The 24,465-nt window shown below is 49.1% G+C and overlaps 1 protein-coding gene across 5 annotated transcripts in view; it reads right to left on the minus strand.

The window, feature by feature from the left end:
- DPF2 (double PHD fingers 2) overlaps positions 1–24,465 on the minus strand; it is a 434,995-nt gene that overhangs the window by 142,617 nt on the left and 267,913 nt on the right. For all 5 annotated transcript variants that reach the window (XM_085625747.1, XM_085625748.1, XM_085625746.1 and 2 more), the window contains one exon: positions 22,247–22,331. In XM_085625747.1, coding sequence (XP_085481873.1) covers positions 22,247–22,331 — 85 coding nt within the window. The remainder of the gene's footprint in view (positions 1–22,246; positions 22,332–24,465) is intronic.

Below are 24,465 nucleotides of genomic sequence, written 5' to 3' on the forward strand. Positions count from 1 at the left end.
CACAACTATACTTACTTCTAACTCATTTTTCTCCCATAGGAAACCATTGCCTGCTTTTCTGTGAAATTTCTTCTAAGTGTCTACTTTTGCAAATTTGAAATATTCTTTTAAAATCGTACCATTTCTGCAAACGAAATTACTTACCTGCTTTTGATAAGGACCCCAGTCCTGGGTCTAGGCACCCCGTCCTGGATTACTAAAGTAACGATAAAGTACTCTACCTGCAATTTGAATTTCTTGCCATAGAGATCCATTGAATGTTTTCTGTGAAATATTTTCTAAGTGCTAACTTTTGAAATAGCTAAATATTATCTAAAAATCATTACAGTTATTAAGTCGACTTTCTTCACTTGATTCTGAATACTGACCCCAGGCTGGTTCTAGGATCCAGACCTGGAATTCCAAAAGTAATCTGAAAAGTAATTTATTACAAATAACCTGAATTTACCATTGAGCTCAATGCATTGTTATGTTTAGGAAATAGGATTGTTTATTGCAACCAACTGTGACTGTTTACACAAATTTATTGCTTGAAACAAAAGTATTTATATTCAACCTCTCATTCTGAGAAAGTATATTTTTACCCCCTTGTGGTTCTAAAAATAAAACAAGCATATATTTTATATATACAAATCATTGGCCTAGAGTTCAGTTATTGAGTGTGTGAAACCATTTGCTGACTGAGTGTGTACAATAAATGCTTTACACTGTCCTCTGGTACTGCCTTACTGCTCGACCAAGCTACCACTTTTGAGAGTAAGGTCATACCTAACTTTGACCTCTATCAGCCTCTGGGGGACTGTGGACTCTGTACACCCTGTACCTATTAGGGAACAGTATATACAGAGCCACTTTCTCACATTGGTGGATCAGCGGTGGGATACAAACTTGCATTTGTTGGACTACTTGGTTACCATCTGATCACACGACAGAACTCTTAAAAATTGCCTTTAGAATTCTGATTGGTTTTTCCAAAATTACTAAAAGTCTTGCTAGGGCCTTGCTTAAGTCCCATTAGAATTTTAGAAAAATAAAAGTCACTATAGTCAGGGTAGAGGGTTAGAACTGTCAGGTTAGAATGTCTCAAACAAACCCAGCTATTAGTGATAATAATAACATGGACCTGGTGGAGGAGCTCGACCTCACACCTTACTTACACTTGTCTTTCAAGGAATTGAGGTCCTTATGTAAACTCAAAAATTTACAAATGGGTCAGCATCCATCCAAACAAGGGCTCCAGGAGCTCCTGGCTGAGTATGCTAAAGACCACCCATCTGAACATGGTGATGGCCAGTCAGATGAGGAAAGGGAAACAGGGGAGGAGGACAGCAACCTCCCCATACTATTCCCTAGGGAGGAGATGGCACCCATACCCTCCAACTCAAGACATAGCATCTGGGCACCTAGAGACCACACAGGTGGCTCTGGTCCCAGAGACAACACTGGGGGACCCCCCAGTGAAGAGGACAGCCTTGTGAGGCTGGCCAAAAGAATAGATCTAGAGTCCAGGCTCCTGGCTCTAGAAAAGGAAAGGAGAGAGATGGGTTTAGCACCCATCAATGGTGGCAGCAATAATAAAAACAAGGATAGGGAGGAAACTTCTGACCTTAAAATCCCCAAAGGGATTGTCCCTAAATTTGAGGAAGGTGATGATATCACCAAATGGTTCACAGCCTTTGAGAGGGCTTGTGATATCAGGAAAGTAAAGAAACCTCTCTGGGGGGCACTCCTGTGGGAACTGTTCTCTGGTAACTGCAGGGACAGGCTTCTGACTCTCTCTGGGCCAGAAGCAGGATCCTATGACCTCATGAAGAAAGCTCTGATTGAGGGATTTGGATTCACCACTGAGGAGTATAGAATTAGATTCAGGGGGGCTCACAAAACCCAGACCCAGTCCTGGATTGATTTTGTAGATTTCTCAGTGAAGACACTGGATGGTTGGTTAGCTGGACATGGTGTGCAGGATTTTACTGGATTGTACAATTTATTCATGAAGGAACATATTTTGAGTAACTGCACAAATGAAAAGTTGCATCAGCATTTGGTAGACCTAGGTCTAATTTCTCCCCAAGAATTGGGAAAGAAGGCGGACCACTGGGTCAAGACTAGGGTGACCAAGACAACCACTGGGGGTGACCAAAAGAAGGTGGTCACAAAACCTCCCCAGGGGAAAGGTGGTGAGAATCCCCAAGATAAAAAGTCTGAGTCTTCCAAAGGGCCCCAAAAACCTGTTCAGGTGGGTGGGACCCAAACTACTCCCTATGTGCCCCAACCATATAGGGGGAAGAACTTTGATCCCTTAAAGGCCTTTTGTAATACCTGTAAGAAGCAGGGACACCTAACTGTATCTTGCCCCCAAAACAAAGCCCCTAAGGCACCCAGTACAGCCACTCCTGGGACAGCAAGTATACAAATGGGATCAGAGGTGTACCCTGAGCAAATCTGGGAACACACTGAAGCAAGTTTAGTCTCCTTGGGAGAAGTGGAGTTTGCCACTGTGGCTGTGTGGCCCCCCAACTTGAAGAAATACTTACAGTACCCCTGGGTGAATGGAACTAGGGTAGAAGCTCTGAGGGATACAGGTGCCAGTGTCACTATGGTGAAAGACACACTGGTTTCCCCTGAGCAATACTTGATTGGGAAGTCTTACCCAGTCACCAACGCTGACAGTGTCACCACTAGTCATCCCATGGCCATGGTAACATTAGGCTGGGGGGGGGTTACTGGCCTGAAACAGGTAGTGGTCTCTCCAAAGTTGCCAGCTGCATGTCTGCTTGGAAATGATCTGGAAACCTCAGCCTGGGCTGAGGTTGAGTTAAAGGCCCATGCAGCCATGCTGGGCATCCCTGAATTGGTGTGTGTGCAAACCAGAGCACAGAGCAAGAGGAAGGGTGAAAAAGTAGGTTTGGAGCCTGGAATAATGGCCCAACCAACCAAGAGGAAGGGCAAGAAGACTGGGGGACCAGCTTCTGTACAGCCAAACACTCAGAACCCCTCTCCCCCTGGAGAGGATGTAGATACCTCTGAGGGAACTGAGTCCATGGAGCTTGACCCTTACCAGGTTGAACTCTTGGGCCCAGGGGGACCCTCTAGGGAAGAGCTGTGCCAGGGTCAGCAAGACTGTCCCACTCTTGAAAGCCTGAGACAACAAGCTGCTTCAGAAGCCAGGGGAGATGTCAGTGGTACCCATAGAGCTTATTGGGAAGAGGGATTACTGTATGCTGAGGCAAGAGACCCCACTCCTGGAGCCACCAGGAGGGTGGTAGTGCCACAGAAGTACAGGGAGTTCCTCCTAACTTTGGCTCATGACATCCCCCTAGCTGGACATCTGGGGCAATCCAAAACTTGGGAAAGGTTAGTGAGTCACTTTTACTGGCCCCAGATGCACCAAAAGGTGAAGGAGTTTGTCAGCTCCTGTGTTACCTGTCAGGCCAGTGGCAAGACAGGTGGCCACCCAAAGGCCCCCCTCATTCCACTACCAGTGGTGGGGGTCCCCTTTGAAAGGGTAGGTGTGGACATTGTGGGTCCACTCGAACCTCCCACAGCCTCAGGGAACAAATTCATTCTAGTAGTAGTGGATCATGCTACTAGGTACCCTGAAGCAATTCCACTGAGGACTACTACAGCTCCTGCAGTAGCCAAGGCCCTCCTGGGTGTCTTCACCAGGGTGGGTTTTCCTAAGGAGGTGGTTTCAGACAGAGGTTCCAACTTCATGTCTGCTTACCTAACACACATGTGGAAAGAGTGTGGAGTGCAGTACAAGTTTACTACACCCTACCACCCACAAACCAATGGCCTTGTTGAGAGGTTCAACAAGACATTGAAAGGTATGATCATGGGACTCCCTGAGAAACTCAAAAGGAGGTGGGATGTCCTATTACCATGCTTGCTTTTCGCCTACAGGGAAGTGCCACAGAAGGGAGTAGGTTTCTCACCCTTTGAACTTCTGTTTGGTCATCCTGTAAGGGGACCACTGTGTCTTGTAAAGGAGGGCTGGGAGAGGCCTCTTCAAGAACCCAAACAGGACATAGTGGACTATGTGCTTGGCCTAAGGTCCAGAATGGCTGAGTATATGGAAAAAGCATCCAAGAACCTTGAGGCCAGCCAGGAGCTCCAGAAGCACTGGTATGACCAAAAAGCTGCACTGGTTGAATTTCAACCAGGGCAACAGGTGTGGGTTTTGGAGCCAGTGGCACCAAGGGCTCTCCAAGACAAATGGAGTGGCCCTTACCCTATCCTAGAGAGAAAGAGTGAGGTCACCTATCTAGTTGACCTGGGCACTAGCAGGACACCCAAAAGGGTCATCCATGTGAACCGCCTTAAACTCTACAATGATAGGGCTGACATCACCATGCTGATGGTGACTGATGAAGAACAGGAAGCAGAGAGTGAGCCACTCCCTGACCTCCTATCCTACAGCCCAAAAGATGGGTCAGTAGATGGTGTGATTTTCTCAGACACCCTCTCTGCCCAACAACAGACTGACTGCAAGCAAGTCTTGCAACAATATGCTAGCCTCTTTTCCCTGACCCCTGGTCTGACAAGCTGGTGTACCCATGATGTGGACACTGGTGACAGTGCACCTGTCAAGAACAAAATCTATCGACAGTCAGATCAAGTCAAGGAAAGCATCAAAGCTGAGGTCAGCAAGATGCTGGAGTTAGGGGTCATTGAGCCTTCAGAGAGCCCCTGGGCTAGCCCAGTAGTTCTGGTCCCCAAACCTCATCAACAGGGTGAAAAGAGAGAGATGAGGTTCTGTGTGGACTATAGAGGGCTCAACTCTGTCACCAAGACAGATGCTCACCCTATCCCAAGAGCAGATGAACTGATAGACAAATTGGGGGCTGCCAAATTTCTCAGTACCTTTGACTTAACTGCAGGGTACTGGCAGATTGGCATGGCCCCAGGAGCAAAAGAAAAGACAGCATTCTCCACCCCTGATGGGCATTATCAGTTTACTGTGATGCCCTTTGGGTTAAAGAATGCCCCTGCCACCTTCCAGAGGTTGGTGAACCATGTCCTGGCTGGGTTGGAGTCCTTTAGTGCAGCTTATCTTGATGATATTGCTGTCTTTAGCTCCACCTGGCAGGATCACCTGATCCACCTTGGGAAGGTTTTAGAGGCTCTGCAGAGTGCAGGTCTCACTATCAAAGCATCCAAATGCCAGATAGGGCAGGGCACTGTGGTGTACTTGGGCCACCTTGTAGGTGGAGGCCAGGTACAGCCCTTACAACCCAAAATCCAGGCCATCATGGACTGGATAGCTCCAACAACCCAGACCCAAGTCAGGGCATTCCTTGGCTTGACTGGGTACTACAGGAGGTTTGTGAAGGGGTATGGGTCCATTGTGACCCCCCTCACAGAACTCACCTCCAAGAAAATGCCCAAGAAAGTTAACTGGACAGTTAGTTGTCAAAAGGCTTTTGACACCCTAAAAGAAGCAATGTGCTCAGCACCAATTCTAAAAGCTCCAGATTATGCCAAGCAGTTCATAGTGCAGACTGATGCCTCTGAGCTAGGGATAGGAGCGGTCCTATCCCAGACCAATGATGAAGGCCAAGACCAACCTGTTGCTTTTATAAGCAGAAGACTACTCCCTAGAGAGCAGCGTTGGAGTGCCATTGAGAGGGAGGCCTTTGCTGTGGTTTGGTCCCTGAAGAAGCTGAGGCCATACTTGTTTGGCACTCACTTCCTAGTTCAAACTGACCACAGACCTCTCAGATGGCTAATGCAGATGAAAGGGGAAAATCCAAAACTACTGAGGTGGTCCATCTCCCTACAGGGAATGGACTTTGAAGTGGAACACAGACCAGGGACTGCCCATGCCAATGCAGATGGACTTTCCAGGTTCTTCCACTTAGACAATGAAGACTCCATAGGACAAGGTTAGTCTCATCACCTTTCGTTTGGGGGGGGGTTGTGTGAGAAAGTGCCATCTTTCTTGCATGGTATGCCCCCACTTTTTGCTAAATTGCTGAATGTACTTCGATTGAGTGTACCCTGGGTTCCTGCCAATCAGGTGCCCAGGGCCTATGTTCCTTCCTTAAACCACACAAACTCCAAATTGGCAAACCCTAGCCACATGTCAGCCCCTAGTAAATGGTACCCTAGGTACCCAGGGCCTTGTGACCAGGGAAGGCCTCTAAGGGCTGCAGCACTCATTGTGCCACCCTCAGAGGCCCTGTACCCTTACACACACACACTGCCCTTGCAGGCTGAGTGTCTGGGTGCAGGACAAAACAAAGAGTCGACATGGCACACATCACTGTGTACCATGCCCATCACCTACACTGCCAAGGCATATGTCAGCCACCCCTCTAGCTGGGTGCATTACGCCTATGGTGTGGGCACAGGAGCAGGAGCCCTGTGCCCCTACAGTACCCGGGTCCATTCCTGGGCACTGTAAGTGCAGTGCTGTCATTTAAGAATACATGGTGCTGAGAGCTTGTCAAACACGAGCTCCACAGCACCATATTGGCAACACTGAAGCCTGGGAAGTTTGGTATCAAACTTCTCAGCACATTGAACCCACACTGATGCCAGTGTAGGATTTAATGTACTAAGCACCCCAGAGGGCATCTTAGAAGATGCCCCCTTACAGCTAACTTGCAATCCACGTCTGCTCTGAGGCTGCCCAGGCTGCCACACAGCAGACACGTTGCTGGACCCCTGGGTGGGAGAGCCCCTGCTCTCCCGGGCCTGCAACAATGCACATCCTGGGTGAGGTGAGAAATCTCCTCCCCCAGGATGAGCAAAGGGAAGCTTCAAAGGCATGCCGCCAGTTGGAGTTTCCCCAGGCCACTGCAACCCCCCACTCTGGCGGGAAGCTTGGCCGGAAACCCCATACAAGGACAGGGGATGTGCCAGCCTGCCCACCCCACCCCTCAGGTGGGGGAGGCGAGGTGAAGCACATCTCCGGGCTCTCGCCATCTTGAAGATGGGAGGCCCTACCCTATCAGGATTAGGCTACTGCCCCCCTCCCACAGGAGAGAGGCAGGATAGGGGGTGTACCCACCCCAGGACAAGGACCCATTGGTCCCTGGCCTTCACCTACCTGTAACGCCCCTAAATCTAGTATTTAGGGGCCCCCTGAACCTTCCTTCCTGAGATTCCAGATAGAAAAACGACAAGAAGAGCAAGAAGAACAAAGACCTGCCCTGCAGCTGCTAAAAAGAGAAGAAGACACCAACTGCTTTGGCCCCAGCCCTACCGGCCTGTCGACTCTCGAACCTGCACCAGCGCGGCCTCCCACGTGGCCAGCAACCTCACCAACCCCGGAGGACCTGGCTACCTTTTAGCTCTAAGCCCCTGGGACTCCCACGAGTAGAGGCTCTACTCAAGAAACCTACTTGCTATCCCTGGCACCAGCCCGGGACCGCGGACCCAACACACTCTGCACCAGCCAAGCCTGGCCAGTGCCGGAGTGGACAAAGACCCAGAGGACGACCCCACGGCGACTGTGACCCAGAGTCCGGCACCCAAGGACCCCCCTCGACATCCCGGAAGAAGCCTGCAGCCTCAGAACCAAGTGCCACCCCAGCCGCGATCAACCAGAGGGTAAGATTCCCGACGTCAAAAGGCACCCCTGCACCCGGCGCCCTGCGACCCCCTGTGCCCAATCCTGGGGTACCCACCTAACCTACAACTACCCAACTTACCTCTCGAAGTGGTGGTGGCACCTGAAACCTCCTCGTCCCCGAGCCTGCAGCCTCTTTCCAAACCGGAACATTCCCATTGATTTCCATTGAGCGCCCTAAGGCTCAAAAGCACCCTGCACCCAGCCGCCCGAGTGGCCCTGGCAGTGCCCTCTCTACTCTAACCTACTTCCCCACTTGCCCTGAGTAAGTGACCAGGAGCCCAGCTCCCACAGCCGCGTGGCTTGCCAGACAGCAGCCACCAACCAAGGCCCCCCTATCCCTCATAGGATAACATTGGGCCCAACTCTCTCTGCACCCGGCCGTCCTGAAACCGCTGAGGGTGAACCAACTGTACCTACCTGACACTGGGGGACCCCTGAGTCCATGCCCGGAATTTCAACACTACCAGTCGAGTACTTACCCTTAAACCGCTAACTTCATTTTCCTCATAGGGTAACATTGACTGGCTTTTTCTTCAAAAATCTTCTAAGTGTGAACTTTTCAAAACTGCAAAAATTCACCAAAAATCAGCCAAGTGACAAAAACGAATTTACTCACCTGCTCCTAGGTGAGCTCCCAGTGCTGGATCTTGGTGCCCAGCCCTGACTCTGAAAAGAGTTCACAACTATACTTACTTCTAACTCATTTTTCTCCCATAGGAAACCATTGCCTGCTTTTCTGTGAAATTTCTTCTAAGTGTCTACTTTTGCAAATTTGAAATATTCTTTTAAAATCGTACCATTTCTGCAAACGAAATTACTTACCTGCTTTTGATAAGGACCCCAGTCCTGGGTCTAGGCACCCCGTCCTGGATTACTAAAGTAACGATAAAGTACTCTACCTGCAATTTGAATTTCTTGCCATAGAGATCCATTGAATGTTTTCTGTGAAATATTTTCTAAGTGCTAACTTTTGAAATAGCTAAATATTATCTAAAAATCATTACAGTTATTAAGTCGACTTTCTTCACTTGATTCTGAATACTGACCCCAGGCTGGTTCTAGGATCCAGACCTGGAATTCCAAAAGTAATCTGAAAAGTAATTTATTACAAATAACCTGAATTTACCATTGAGCTCAATGCATTGTTATGTTTAGGAAATAGGATTGTTTATTGCAACCAACTGTGACTGTTTACACAAATTTATTGCTTGAAACAAAAGTATTTATATTCAACCTCTCATTCTGAGAAAGTATATTTTTACCCCCTTGTGGTTCTAAAAATAAAACAAGCATATATTTTATATATACAAATCATTGGCCTAGAGTTCAGTTATTGAGTGTGTGAAACCATTTGCTGACTGAGTGTGTACAATAAATGCTTTACACTGTCCTCTGGTACTGCCTTACTGCTCGACCAAGCTACCACTTTTGAGAGTAAGGTCATACCTAACTTTGACCTCTATCAGCCTCTGGGGGACTGTGGACTCTGTACACCCTGTACCTATTAGGGAACAGTATATACAGAGCCACTTTCTCACAAATACCCAGTCTAAAAAGACTGAAAAGCTAACTAATAGCTGCATAGCAAAAAACTGACACCGTGCCTTTAAGGCACACCTGACCCCCACCTTCCCATCATGCCTCAGGGGTGGCAGTTAGGTCAGTTGTTCTTTGCGGAGACTGAAAAGTCATGGCACAAAGAAATAATAACCTCTGAAAAAGATAGCACCCCTTTGCCCGGGGGAGGCGGGAGGGTTGCTTATGACTTTGATGAGGATACCCCTGGAAGAGAACTAGGATTACAGGTAAGTAACTAATCCTTCTCTTCCAGGGGATCCTCATCAATAGTCATAAGCATTAGAATAGAATAGCGAGCCTCACCTCATCCCCCTGCGGGCAAAGGAAAGAAACAGAGAAGGAACAGTATGCTTAGATAGACCCAGCTACCCAAAAAGGTTCCTCAAGGAGGCTTGGCCTACTTGGGCATCCGCCCTGGAATCGGATTCGAGGCAGTAGTGCCTGGTAAAGGTGTGAACCGATTTCCAGGTGGCCGCCTTGCAAATCTCCGCCATTGGAACGTCATGCAAGAAAGCTACTGTGGCCGCTTTCCCCCTAGTAGAATGAGCCTTAGGGGCCAAAGGTAAGGGCCTTTTCGCCAGCTGGTAGGCTAGGGTAATGCAGGAAACAATCCATCTGGAAATGGATCTCTTAGCTGCTGGGAAGCCTGTTCTCATGGCGCCATAGTTGACAAACAGTTGATCCGTCTTCCTAATGCCTTTGGTACTTTCCAGGTAGAATTTAAGTACCCTCTTGAGGTCTAAGGAGTGGAGTGACCGCTCAGCCGGGGTCGCTGGATTCGGGAAGAAGGATGGAAGAGAAATGGACTGATTAATATGGAAATCAGACACTACCTTAGGGAGAAAAGATGGATGTGCCCTCAAGACCACTTTGTGCTGGTAAAAAACTGTGTACGGCTCTTTAGTACACAGCGCCTGGATTTCGCTTACTCTGCGTGCCGATGTAATGGCTACCAGAAAAGCGGCCTTCCAAGACAGATGCTGCAAGGAAGCTCTGTGGATTGGCTCAAAAGGTGGGCCCATCAATTTGGACAACACTAAGTTCAACTCCCACGGAGGAGAAGGGTTTCGAACAGGGGGGTAAACTTTCTTCAACCCCTGTAAGAAGTCCTTGACCACCTGCATCTGGAAAAAGGAAGGTTGATTGGGTGACCTCCTGTACGCTGTAATGGCAGACAAATGGACCCTGATTGATGCATACTTTAAGCCTGATCTCGCTAAGTGCAGAAGGTAAGGGAGAATGACATCCTCCTGCCCCTTCGTAGAATCAAGGTGATTCTCTCTACACCAAATGAAGAACCTCTTCCACTTAAACGCATAAGACGCTCTCGTAGAGGGTCGCTTCGCTTCTTTCAGAATATGCATGCAATCAGGCGGCAGACCTAAATGTCCGTATTGCAGGACCTCAGGAGCCATGCTGTTAAGTTCAGTGAGGGAAGGTTGGGATGCAGAATCCTCCCGCCCATCTTGGACAGCAGGTCCGGCCTGCAAGGCAGTCGCCTGTGAGGTCGCACTGAGAGATGGAGAAGGTCCGGGTACCACCACTGGCGCGGCCAGTCCGGAGCTATGAGGATCATCTTCATGTCGGATCTGAGCAGCTTGGATACCACCTTCGGAATCAGAGGCAGGGGCGGAAAGGTGTAGGCAAATGTCCCTGACCAGTCCATCAAAAGAGCATTCCCCCTGGTCCCTGGACGGTGGAATCTGGACGCGAAGGCGTGGCATTTTGAATTTTCGTCGTCTGCAAACAGATCGATTTCTGGACGACCCCAACAATGGAACAGGTCTGCCACCACTTCGTCATGTAGCACCCAGTCTGGCTGATCTTCGAAGTGCCTGCTGAGTGCGTCTGCCTTGATATTCAACTCCCCCGGAAGGTGCACTGCCACTACCGAGAGCTTCCGGGCGAGCAGCCAGTGCCAGATCGCCTGTGCCTCCAGGGAAAGGGGGCGTGACCGAGTCCCGCCCTGTTTGTTCAGGTAAAACATGGTTGTGGTGTTGTCGGTCTGCACCAGGACTGAATCGGCCTTGATTGCAGGGAGGAACGCCTTTAGAGCAAGGTGGACTGCCCGAAGTTCTAGCATATTTATGTGGTAGCCCTGCTCTTTTGTAGACCACCGACCCTGTATTTGGAGGCACCCCATGTGAGCCCCCCAACCTTGCAGCGACGCATCTGTCACCACTGATTGCACCGGAAGTGGCTGGTGAAACGGGACTCCCACCATCAGATTGTCCTGACGAGTCCACCATGCAAGGGAAGATTTCGCCACCTGGGAGAGAGAGATTCGATCTCCCCAACGGCCTGTGGACTGATCCCATTGGTCCTCTAGAGCTTGCTGCAAAGGTCTCATTCGCAGTCTGGCGTTGGGAATGAGAAAAATGCAGGACGCCATGGATCCCAGCAGAGATGCTACCTGCCGGGCTGACGGCCTCTGCATCTGCTGCATAAGCCTGCATTTCCGCTTCATTGAAGACAGTCTCTCCCCTGAAGGATACGCTTTTCCCACGCTTGTGTCCAGAACGGAGCCAAGGTAGTGGATGGACAGAGTGGGCTGCTGCACGGACTTTGCCATGTTGACGTGAAGGCCGAGAGCGTGCAACTGTCTCAGACAGGTCTGGAAGTCTTTCTTCACCTGCTGCTGGGATGGAGCCTTCAGCAACCAGTCGTCTAAGTAAGGGTAGACGAATAGACCCTGCTTGTGAAGGCAAGCCGCCACCACTGCCATACATTTGGTGAAGACTCGCGGAGCCGACTTGAGCCCGAATGGAAGGACTTTGTACTGATAATGCTTGCTTCCGACCACAAACCGCAGGTACCTGCGGTGATGCTTTGCAATTGAAATGTGGAAGTACGCATCTTGGAGGTCCACCGAACACATCCAATCCCCTACTTGCAGATGTGGACATATTTGATGAAGCGCCAACATACGGAACTTCTCCTTGACAATGACTTTGTTTAGGAGATGAAGGTCCAGAATCGGCCGAAACTTGTGCTCTTGATCTTTTTTGGGCACAAGGAAGTACCGGGAGTACACTCCTTTTCCGACCTGCGAAGGAGGAACTTTTTCTATGGCCTGTTTTTGCAGAAGGGCCCTCACCTCCTTTTGGAGCAATCTTAAGTGGTGAGGACGGGACCTTTTTGGCGGGATGTCTTTTGGATGCGCTCGAAAACGTAGCGCATATCCATTTCGCAGTATATTCAGCACCCAGCGATCTTTTGTGATGCTGTCCCACTCTGCCAGATGTTGTGACGCACTTACCCCCACTGGAGTGGGCAACGGTCGTAGAGGAAGCCACAGCTCATGACTTTCCTCCTCTTGTGGTAGTGGAGGACTGCTGCCGGTGTCCACCTCTGCCCCTGCCGGATTTTCCGCCTCGAAACTGCGATTTTCCTTGGGGTTTACTCTGAGACCACTGAGGGGTTTGAAGCCTCTGTTGAGGCCCCTTGCGTTGGGTGGGTCGAAAACGGCACTTGAATTCCTTTTTCTTCTCCAACCCCACAGCTTTGAGGGTGTCCAGTTCAGTTTTCATGCGCCCCATCTCCTCATCCGTGTGAGTGCCGAAGAGGGAGGTGCCAGTGAACGGGAGGTTTAAAATCCGTTGCTGCGCATCCGGCTTGAGCCCTGTCAGCCGCAACCAGGACGACCTCCTGGCGCACACGCCGTGTGTGTAAGAATGGGCTGAGAGCAGCGCACCATCCGCCAACGTGCTAATCGACTGATTAGCCACCAGAGACCCTTCAGTGACTATTTCTTCGAAGTCCTTTTGGTCCTCCTTGGGGAGCTTGGACTTGAACCGCTCCATCGAGTCCCAGAGAGCCCTATCGTATCTGCCCAACAGCGCCGCCGCGCTGGAGATCTTAAGGGAAGCCGCTGCGGACGAGCAGGCCCTACGCCCCCAGGAGTCCTGGGTTCTGCTCTCCTTATCCGGAGGAACGGAAGAGGAGGCCGAAACCGTCTGACCCTTTCTTGCAGCCGCCACTATTACTGAGTCCGCAGGAGGGTCCATCTTCACAAAGACAGGATCAGAGGTAGCCGGCTTGTATTTTTTGAGGATACGAGCCGGAACCGCTTTGACGCTCGCCGGGGTGAGGAAGGTGTCCATGACGGGTTCCATGATCCCTGGGACCAAAGGTAGCAGTGGACGAGAGGCAGACTTCTGGTGAAGTGTTTAAAAAATCACCGACGTGGTGACTTGGGGGACTGACATCTCAATCCCCAACTTTTGCGCCCCTCTCTGCAGCACCTCCTGGTAGGTGTTGATGTCGTCTATGGGCGAGACCCTGGACACTGGGCTGCCCGATAGCGTGGGTGAATAGTCCCTTATTGAGGACCTGGTGGACGAGGAAGATGACGTTGATGGTGACCTCCGCTCCCGGCGATGATCACGAGCCCGTGATCCGGCTGAACGCCCCTCCCGCCTGGGGGAGCGCGATCTGCGTCGACGGCTGTCAGGCGACTTCTCACTTGCTGGTCTGGGAGGACTTGCTCTGTCCACAGCCTCCACCAGTCGTTGCAGCGGAGAGTCATGCACTTGACTGATATATTCCCGCAGTCTCCTTGTAGCCCCTGAGTCCTGCCAATGATGTGCTGGCAGCAGCCATCTGGGCGACAGAGAAATGGTCCCTTGAGTCTGAGGGGAAGACCTACGGGGTTGGCTGGCAGGCTCCCGTGGAATTGCCGGTCGTGGAGATGCCCCTGAGCGTGAGGAGGAATGGCGCGAAGCCGACTCTGTCACCAGGACCACCGACCTGTCCGAGGCCTGTCTCCACGTCGAGCGTGGTCTTGACGTCGATCCGTGGCTTCGCCTTCTTTCTCGCCGGGACTGTCCCCTTCTCGACGTCGAACGACGCCTCGATGTGGACCGGCGGCCAGGTTCAGCAGGCGCAGAATGCCGCCTCGACGTCGAACGGCGGTGTGAAGCCAACGACGGAGGCCCTCTCTCCCTCGACGCCGAACGCCGTGGTGACGCCGGCGGAGATGCTGCCACTCTCGACGTCGACGCGGATGGTACCCTCGACGCCGAACGCAGTCTGGATGACGACGGCGGAGGACTCTGCCCTCTCGACGTCGATCGCTGATGGAGTCGCGACGACGGAGGGGATCGCGCCCTCGACGACGGAGGGGTGACACTCCTCGCCGCCGATCGTTGCCTGGTTGACGACGGCGGAGGGTCCATGGTCCTCGGCGCCAATCGTCGTCGAGATGACGACGGCGGAGGTTCCCTGCTCCTCAACGCCGATCGCCGCCGGGTTGACGACGGCGGAGGTTCTCTGCTCCTCGACGCCGATCGTCGCATGGTTGACGACGGCGGAGGTTCCCTGCTCCTCGACGCCGATCGTCGCCGGGTTGACGACGGCGGAGGGGTGGTGTCTCTCGACGCCGATTGTCGCCGGGTTGACGACGGCGGAGAGGCTCGAGTTCTCGACGCCGATCGCCGCCGAGTTTACGATGGCGGTCTGGACTTCGACGTCGACGACGTACCTGCTCTCGACGGCTAGCCCGCTGTCGAAGGTCTCTTCTTTGAAACACAACCTACCGGAAGATCTTTCCTCAGCGCCGATCCCGACGCTGAGGCGGAAGGACGAGAGGACTTGCTTCTAGATGTATCTCTAGGCCTCTTGGAGCCCTTCCTCACTGGAGATCGCCCTCTGGATGGTTGTGCCAGGCCATAAATGCGAATTCGCTCTCTGTCCTTCAAAGTTCTATTGGACAGGCTCTGGCAGTGAGGACATGTCTTGGAATCATGATCCTCCGGTAGACACAGGATACAGACGCTATGAGAGTCAGTCCTGGCCTTCTTCTTGCCACAAGCAGGACAAGGATCGAAAAGAGATGGCATTTTAAGGTAGAAAAAAATGCCCAAAACTGCCTAAAAAAGACAGCCTCTTACTTCCTTAGATGTAAAACGTCGAAGTAAGGGAAAAAACAGTTGAAAAACAGACAATATTTTCTGACAAACTCAGAAAAAAGTGGAGCTCTGTTGCCAGGATCCTTCCAGAAGGAGCCGTAAAGAACAACTGACCTAACTGCCACCCCTGAGGCATGATGGGAAGGTGGGGGTCAGGTGTGCCTTAAAGGCACGGTGTCAGTTTTTTGCTATGCAGCTATTAGTTAGCTTTTCAGTCTTTTTAGACTGGGTATTTGCAATGCAGCCTGGGAGCTTCCTATGCTTTCAGTGTTTTCTGAGAATTTCTGCTGTTTTCTGAGCATTAAAACAGTTTCTAAACAAGTTATAATGTTGTTTCTCGTGTTTATAATGCTTTTTTGTTATGTATAGTGGAAATTCCTTACAGCATGGTTCAGCTCTAGGGTTTATTGGCTGCAATTGCTTGTGTATACATATAGGTATATATGTATGGATATATATATGTGGGGCACATATAATATACTGTTTCCGGGATCCCGCGCATGGGCGGGAATATTCTAATGCTTATGACTATTGATGAGGATCCCCTGGAAGAGAACTAACATTCGTGTTGGCTAGTACTAATGAGAATAGAAGGTTGGATAGGAACAATATTTTATGTTTGTGTTCGTGACACTGTGCCTTCTTACAAAAACAATGAACATATACATTTAATTAAAATAATGGGTAGCAGCTACAGAAAGGGAAAAACAAACTGACCAGAAACAATTCAAAGGTTTTGATAGCATGAGCATGTACAGCTAAAAGACAGCGTTGATGTAATGTAAGCCGGAATATCATAAATAAAACATTAAATATATGCTGAATCAAACCCGTCTGCAACATTGTGAGCAGATGTTCGTGATCTTGAATACACTAATGGAGGAGGCAGTGGGAATGTTTTCTTTGTAGATACGGATTGCACGATTTGTTCTCTTTTTTTTCTTTTTAAATAAAAGGGACAATGGGGACATTGTATTAGAGTGGGGAGACTTCTGGGCGAGGCACGAGGATTAAAGTGGGGCCTCCACCCGCACCAAGACAGCGGGAGAGGGCATGGTGTAGAACACCGAAAAACATGAACCTTGCGATGGCCTTTCAGGAACGAAGTTTCGAGAACAGTGAATAGGATATACTGAAGAGGAAAAGTCGCTTAGATATGAGGAGCGTGCGCGTGGCATTAAAGGACGGAAACAGTTGCACTGTTCACCTGACTTCGGGGGGGCACACCCTGCGACGGCAAAGGCTGTGATGACGGGAGGCGGGCTGCCGGGCCCAGAGCTTAGTCCTGTAGCGGTGCAGACAATCTGCGAGACGCCCGAATCAGCAGCATCCACCGGGAGGCCTGGGCTGCAGAGGGGCGGCGCAGCATAGATTTTCGGACACACCCGTGTGAGGTGTCACGAGTTGGGAAGCCAGAGGTGCTGCGAAGCCCGGACTCTGCAGCGGTGGCCCTGAGATGAGGCTGTGTAGTATGCCATAGAGGCTGCAACCGCTGCAGTTCAAAGTGAAGATCCGTGCAGCGGAGGTTGGAGCTGGCTAGACATCTGGTGATAGGCCGAAGCAGACGGACAACTGGAAAGCACTAGTTGAGTTTGGGGCAGTAAGCAGTTACCAAAGTCGTGCAGCAGCAGGGAGCGCGAGCAAAAAGGAGACGGAGAGGACGTGTGTGCGATACAACCCTCCCCAAGAGTGCGGCCCTGCCCCCTCCTTGCCAACGGATGAGCAGCAGAAATAAGCAGGAGAGATGGCGCGCCTGGTCGCAGTCTGCAGGGACAGCGAGGAGAAGTTCCCGCTGTTCATCGAGGACACCCTGACGGTGAGTGAGGGCAAGAGTGGGTGACCCGTGGTGCAAAGGTAGCTCGGAGAAACAGCGCGTCATTTTCGGATTGGGGGGTGTGTTTTCTTTTCCCTCCTCTTGCCATTGGCTGGAGGAGATAATCAGAAAAGTAGAAAAAAACACGCCCCCGAATCCGAAAAGGACGGGGCCTGATCGGAGAGACGATCCTCTTCTCCAATGGCTGGCCAGCATTCAAGAGGCTAGCCAATTGAGAAGAGGAGAGAAGAGGGTTGGGTTCAAGCCCCTCTTCTTCAAAACATTAAATCTCCGGACTTCCGGTTCTGCCTTCAGCAGACCGGATGGTCCCGAGACCTAAAAATCATGGGTGGTTACACTAAATTCCAGTTACCTGGCAATTACCTGTTGAGGCTATGGGTTGAGTGTGACTCGCCCATCTTGAGAGTGCTATTGTTAACCAGAAAACCTGCAATTTTACTGTTGGTATACCATCTACAACTTGCGCCCAATATTCCTGCAAGAGTATTTATTTGACATTCGTTTACAGCATCTTCTCATCGGACAGATATCAAAGCACTTTACAGAGAACCTTACAGTTTGCATCAGCAAGAAGGGAGTGAACCAAAAGAAGAAACAGCCTTTACAACGAGGTTTTTACCTCGTTGTGCCTTTACCACGCATTTTCTTAGCGCGCATATTTGTACTGCGAATATGCATTTACAATGCATGCCAATACCACTCATTTAAGGTAAGTCACCCCACAAATACATTGTTTTCAAATCTAAAAACAATGTGTGGTATTGGCATGCGTTGCAAATGCATATTCGTGGCAAAAACATGCATGTTAAAAAATGGGTGGCAAAGGCATATAATGTATTTACAAGCCATGTACCGTCGTACAATCAACCAAAAGGGGGAGGGAGAAGAGGGTGGAGAAGGCAGGAAGGGGAGGCGGAATGAGAGTAACATGGGGAGTTTAACAACAGTAATGCAGCTAAAAAAACAAGTAATATAATGTAGTCAGATGTCTTTTCCATGCGGGCCACTAAGAAACTTGATAATTTTCCACAGAGATTAAGATTTGAAGAGGCGAGTCTTGAGGCATTTCCTGAAAGTCAGAATGATATGGCTGCATCTTGGGTCAAGTGGGAGAGTTCCAAAAACTGGGTTTGTAGGAGACTCATCCAATTAGAGCCCCCATTAATTAATTTTCTGGATGACTTACATAATGAGCTTTCAGCTTGTGTCATATAAGGTGAATGCAGAAAGCACTTTAAACTGCAGCATGGGGTCCGTCGGGTTTGTATTTTAGCACCATTTTCATTCATTTTTCATATTATTCATTTAGAACTAGCACTGACTGACCCATACTTGGATGTACCCAAAGTGGGTGGCCGTTCAATTCCCGATCTGCTCTATGCAGATGATACTGTTTTAACTGCTTGGACAGCCAAGGGAATACAAAGACCTCTTAATCTTTTTATCAATTTTATGAACAGTCTTGACCTCTCCACCAGTTTTTTCAAAATGACACGGCATGAAGTTTGGCCCACTTAAAATGAAAATTATGAAAGTTATAGTAGATGGTCTTCATATTAGTCAGGTGGATGAGTTTCGTTATTTAGGGGTTCCGTTAGATTCTGGCCTTCATTGGCATTTACTCATAACCCATAACGTGATGGCTTTTAATAGAGCTATGTTTAGAATAGGTGATTTCTCATGTCGGCTTGGGCACACCCTGTAACAAACTGGCTCTATATATACTACACCAAAATGAGGTATAGTGTGTATAGGGTCCAGGTGACTCCAAAGGTAGGCCGAGGTTAAAGTTAGACAGAACCTTACTCTCTATTAATGGTAGCTTGGTCAAGCAGTAAGGCAGTATCAGAGGACAGTGTTAAGCATTTGATGTACACACTCAGTCAGCAAATGGATACACACACTCAGAGACTGAAATCTGGGCCAATGGTTTTGTATAAAAATATACTGTTTTATTTTAGAACCTAGCAAGCCTGGCACAGGTAAGCATTAATTACTTTACAGTAATAAGTTACTGAATGTTAAACAGTTTAAAAATGCAATAGAAATTGTTGTTTGTTTGATTTATAGGGAAGCAGTAGTATGCAACACTTAGCAAATACAGTACATTGAAATGAATAGGCTTTTTCAGTAAATTGCATGTAAGTTACTTTTCACTGTACTTTTCTTACTCAGTGCTGGATACCTGGATTCAGCACTGGGACATTTCCTGCAAACAGGTAAGTAATTAAGTGTTGGTTATTCGGGCTATTTTTAAAGAATATCTTTAGATTTCAAAATTCCACACTTAGAAACGTTTTTAAGCAAATACAGTGCATTGAAATGAATAGGCTTTTTCAGTAAGTTACAGGTAAGTTACTTTTTACGTTACTTTTCTTACTCCGTGCTGAATACCTGGATTCAGCACTGGGACATTTCCTGCAAACAGGTAAGTAAATACATTTTAGTTATTCGTGCGTTTTTTAAAGAATACTTTTAGATTTTGAAACTCCACACTTCGAAACTTTTTGGAAGAAAAATCGGTCAATGTTATCCTATGGAGGAAAAATAGTTATTGGTTCACAGGTAAGTTATCGACAGTGGGAGTTCAAGTTCTGGGGGTAGACTCAGGGGTCCCCCAGGGTCAGTGATGTGATGCACTCTTGTTACACCCTCAGCAGCACTGGGGCGCCCGGTGCTGCAGTGTGTTGAGGCCCAATGTAATCCAATGGGGGATAGAGGGCCTTCGGTTGGTGGCTTCTGGCTTGCAGGCCACACAGCTTTGGGAGCAAAGCTTCTGGACTTTAGCTCAGCGCAAATTGGGAAACAAGCCAGCACAAAAGGTGCACCCTCAGTGGCGCTGGGGCGGGCAGGTGCAGAGTGCTGTTTTGGCGTTGGGTGCCCTGTTGTTTTCAATGTAGATTTTCGGTTTTGGTTTTTAGCTGCAGGCTCGGTCCAGGAAGAGTTCCGGCAGGAACCAACAGCTAGGCAGGTAAGTTGGAGGGCTCGGGTGCGTAGGTGCACCTCGGGTTCTTTTCTCCAGGGCGCAGGGCGGCTGGATGCAGGGGTGTCTTTTGAGGTCGGATTTCACCTTACCGGGCCCCTGGCGGTTGGGGTTGTTTCCGTGCAGAGGCTGCAGACGATGTCGGAGAGTCCTGGAGGGGTCAACCCATGGTGGACTCGGACTCTGGAGCGCTGGGGGACCTCGCTGGAACCAGTGGGCCACTCAAACTAGGGCCGTAGGCGACGGGTGCAGTGGTGTTTCCAGGCGTCGAGTTTCTTTGTCCTCAGTATGCTCCGAGTCTTGCTTTGGAGTTTCTTTTGAACAGAACTGCTGTTCACAGGAGATCTGGTCTTTGTTGAAGGCAGCCAGTCCTCCTAGGGGTTCTGGAGGTCGCTGATTACAGGACAAGACGACATTTGGCACAGTATCTCTGAAAACTGCAGACGGGCCGATAGAGCTGGGGCAAGTCAGTTGTTCTCTGTAGTCTTCTCTGCTGGGCATCTTCTTTCGTCCTTCTTCTTCGTAGGTTGCGGGAATCTGAGGAAGCAAGGTTCAGGGTGCCCCCTAAATACTAGATTTAGGGGTGTTACAGGTAGGTAAAGGGCAGGGACCGGTGGGTCCCTTCCCTGGGGTGAGTACACCCCCTATTCTGTCCCTTTCCAGTGGGAGGGGGGCAGGAGTCTGTCCCTGGTTGGTTGGGTCCCCCAATCCTCAAGATGGCGGGGAATCGAAGTTGTGCTTTACCTCACCTCCCCCACCTGAGGGATGGAGTTGGCAGAGGTGGGCACACTTCTTTCCCTCACTAGGTTTTCCCACCGATTCTCCCGCCCAAAGTGCGGGGGAGAAACAGTGGGGAACAGTTGCTGAAAGCAGCAAAGGGTCTGGGGAATTTTGGTGGGAAAGTCATGCAAAAAAGCTCCAACCCACTCCAGCATGACAAATATCCAAATTGCGGCATTGTTACTTTATGTTTGACACCCCTGCCTCACTGATGGACATGGAGGAAAAAATTGAAGTAAAGCTGAATTCTACCAAGAACACCCAAATGTGCACACCCCATAGTATAACTTTTACCTTGGTGACCCATACTATTAGAAGAAGAAAAAAAAGCATCACCTCTGGTATAAATACCATGAATTTACTTCCAGAAATCATTTTTTCTATTTGCCTTAATTGCAGTGTTTTACCTACCTATAAACAAAGCCATATTCTTTAAAGTACTAATAGCTCTGACTGACAACAGAGTTTATTGTGCGTATTTTTGTGTGTCATGCTATCTCTGAGTTTTTTACTCGACTTTACCTCCCAATGTAAACATTGAGCACTCAAGTTTGCTACCACTGGATAGAAAAAGGCCTAAGGAGAGTAACTTGGTTATACAATTCACCAGCAACTGTATGGGTGGCCCTGGAACACTGGTGGTAAACAACAGCAGCAACTAGGGATACTGCCCAGTAACCAATGATTGCCCAGGACCCCAAAGAAAAGACCTCACAAAGCGAAGAAAACTCAACCCTCCTTTGTCTACCATTCATCCTTCCCCAGATCCAAGAGACAACCTCTTCATCCAATTGCTTTTAATGCTTACCAGCCGTAGCTGTGTACTTACCGCTCCTACCACCATTTCATCACAAAGAAACCTTCAATCTGCCTTGTGCTATTTTGCTTTTTTTTTCTTCTTTTAAGCTACTTGAAGGGTTTCCAACTACATGGTCATTTTCCTCTACTCAACTGTCTCTGAAAATTTTTGAAAGGTCTCATAATAGTTAGCCAACACCACTCTTTAGTAGGCTCTATTCAAATTCACAGAATTTCTTTGCTAAACCTACTTTTCCACACTAGATCAGTTCCTTTTCTACATCTTATGTCTGTCCACCACCCATCGCCATTCCATGTTTTCCCCACTTTGTATAATCATACTCTCATTAGTTTCCTTTTTCTCTCTTCCAGTCACCAGTCAGACAATTTCTAATGCCCTCGCAACTTCCTGACCTTGCAAAGTGAGTAAACTCTTACTATTATAGTCTATGGTGAGACTTCATCTTAACCCAGACTGACCCCCTCCCCCACCACCAACAAAATGCTCTTTGGAATCAGGTTTCTTCATTTTCAAGACCTTGTTACATTCTACTGACTCATATCAGTGTCCTTCCCTTAACCAACCACTAGTTACCTTGGCCTGTGGGTCAGGCACAAAGTAATTACCCTTAACAAGAATGAAATTGTAACGCTGGCATCTTTTTGAACTAAGCGCACATAAAATCAATAGTCAAGAAATACGTGTTATGGGTGTGTATGTGCAAAGGATTGAAATGGACCCCCATCAAAGGGGTAATAGGAAACACACAATGATGACCACTCACTGTCACAGGCGTAGGGTTTATCACGATCTTCCAGTGCTGCTGCTGCTGCATCCAGCTTTTTCCTGGCACTGGCTAAACCTTTGCCCTATAAAGAAAGAAAATGGCAGACTGTGAGACTTTGAAAGAAAACCTTGCGCAGGTAAAGCTCTGCTATCAGTGCAAGTCGAATTTAAACAAGCATTTGCAATGCAATAGGACTCGCCTTTACGCGAGTTTGAGCTATTCGCATTGTAAATTACAATGTCTTTTATTTATGTTTTGGTTTTTAAAACAAATAAAAGGCATTGTTTTTTGCAATGCTAGTAGCTTAAACTCTCTCAAATGCGAGACCTATGTTTCCTCTCTCTTTCTTTCCCTATTTTTAACATTTCTGTTTTACTGTCTCCTTTAGGCACTTTGCTCACTTGCCAGCATCGGCCACACACCCCTCAGCTCTGACACGGCTTTTATTCAAGTGTTAGTTATGGTCTTTTGTGTGCAGGCAGAAGATGCAATAAACAACTAATCTCAACTTTGGCGGGCGCCGACCTCTTAGCCCTTCAGGCCCAGTGTTAGCTCCAGCCCACAGCTCTAGCGGACAGAGAGGTGGCTGATATTGCCCCTGCTAGCTTGCAAGCTGTGACCTACCTCCTGTGTCTCCTGCCAAGTGTTTTAAAATAAAGAGGATGGATGGCATCCTGTGTCATGACATCGTATCCTGTGTCATGACATCGAATCCTGTTCATTCTACCTCTCAGCTGCGTAAATACACGTTTATAATATTATCTAACGATAAGGGGCCCTGGCATTCCTGTTCACAGCCGCTCCTGCTTTCATGGATGCCCTCACCCTGCCCCCGCCACCTTTTGCCTCTTCTGTAATTCTCTGCTGAGGAGCGCTGTCATTCTGTGCGCTCGGTTGAAGTAAAATTGTAGTCCTCCTTCTATTTTTGTGAAATGTCCCAGGTTTTGGCTTTAAAATTCTGGTCACCTTACAGCAATGGTGCTTGTTGACCAGCAACAATGGTTATTCACTGGAAGCAATGCAAAGTTCACTGGCCAGCAACAGTGGTTCCAGGCAAAGTGTGCAAAAAACTCACTGATCAGCAGTAGTTGCTCCGGCTGGAGTGCAAACATTACAATCCCAGCTTGCAGACCTTAAAAAGTGGCTCAGAGTCCAGCCTCTGCTGAGTGGGCAACAACAACTACTCTCGGCAGGAGTCCACCAACAGAATATTGGCCAGCAATGGTGACTCAAGGCCAGTGCTTAGTCACAAGAAATTGACTAATAATAGTAGCTCAGGGCCACAGTGCAGGAAGAGCTCACTGATCAGCAATGGTGACTGCAGGTGGAGAGTATGCACAGCTCTCTGGCAGCAAGGGTGGATCCAGGATAGGTTAAACACACAGCTGAATACCTAGCTAGGGGGTCTGCAGGCCGGAGTGCACGTGAGCAAGCTGTTGGCCGGAGGCAACACACATGCCATCGACGTGCAGCTGTGACTCCAGGCAGCACATTTCATTGGTTGAAAAAGCGGGCTTCCAGTTAAAGCAGTCCATGCTGCGGTCATGGATTCAGATCAGATCCACGCAGAGGCCATTAGCGGCAGAGTTGGTTTCCGGTTGCCCAGGCCGAATCTACACTCAGCAGCACTGGTGGGTCTGTCAGCCCAACAATAGTGGGCCAGTTAGTGGAACTGTAATGGATTACACCCAGACGGGCTGCTCTCGTGTTTTGAACCTGGTTGGACAGCTTCTTGGCGCACATCAACATATACGTTGTTTTGAGGCCACTTCTGGCCATTAGAGGCGGAGCTCGGAATCTGTCACAGACTTCGTGAAAGAGCACGCAAACTGGTCACAATTTATTGTTGGAACATTCCTGGCGCGAGTTCCAAATTCCGGTCGTGGTAATACATTAAACACTGAACTTCATCAAGCAGCGGGAACTTTCTGAATGGGCAGCACTTCAAGGTTCGTAAGAGGAAATGAGCCCAGCTCGCGCCACCGACTTCACACGAGCCACTGCTGAAATTATTGCCACCAGACTGCGCCTCCTGCGCGTGCCGCAGAAGAAAAGAAAAGTTTCAGGAAGCCCAGAAGAGGGCGTCAGTGTAGCAGTTTACGATCACGATTTTTCATATAATGCACAAGTCTACGGGCTAGCTTCTTTCCACGCGCGCCAGCTTTACTAAGTGAATGGGGGCGATTCGTAGATCACACAGTTTGAATGATTGTTTA

This window comes from Triturus cristatus, chromosome 9 (assembly GCF_964204655.1).
Source record: "Triturus cristatus chromosome 9, aTriCri1.1, whole genome shotgun sequence".
NCBI classification, from domain to species: domain Eukaryota; kingdom Metazoa; phylum Chordata; class Amphibia; order Caudata; family Salamandridae; genus Triturus; species Triturus cristatus.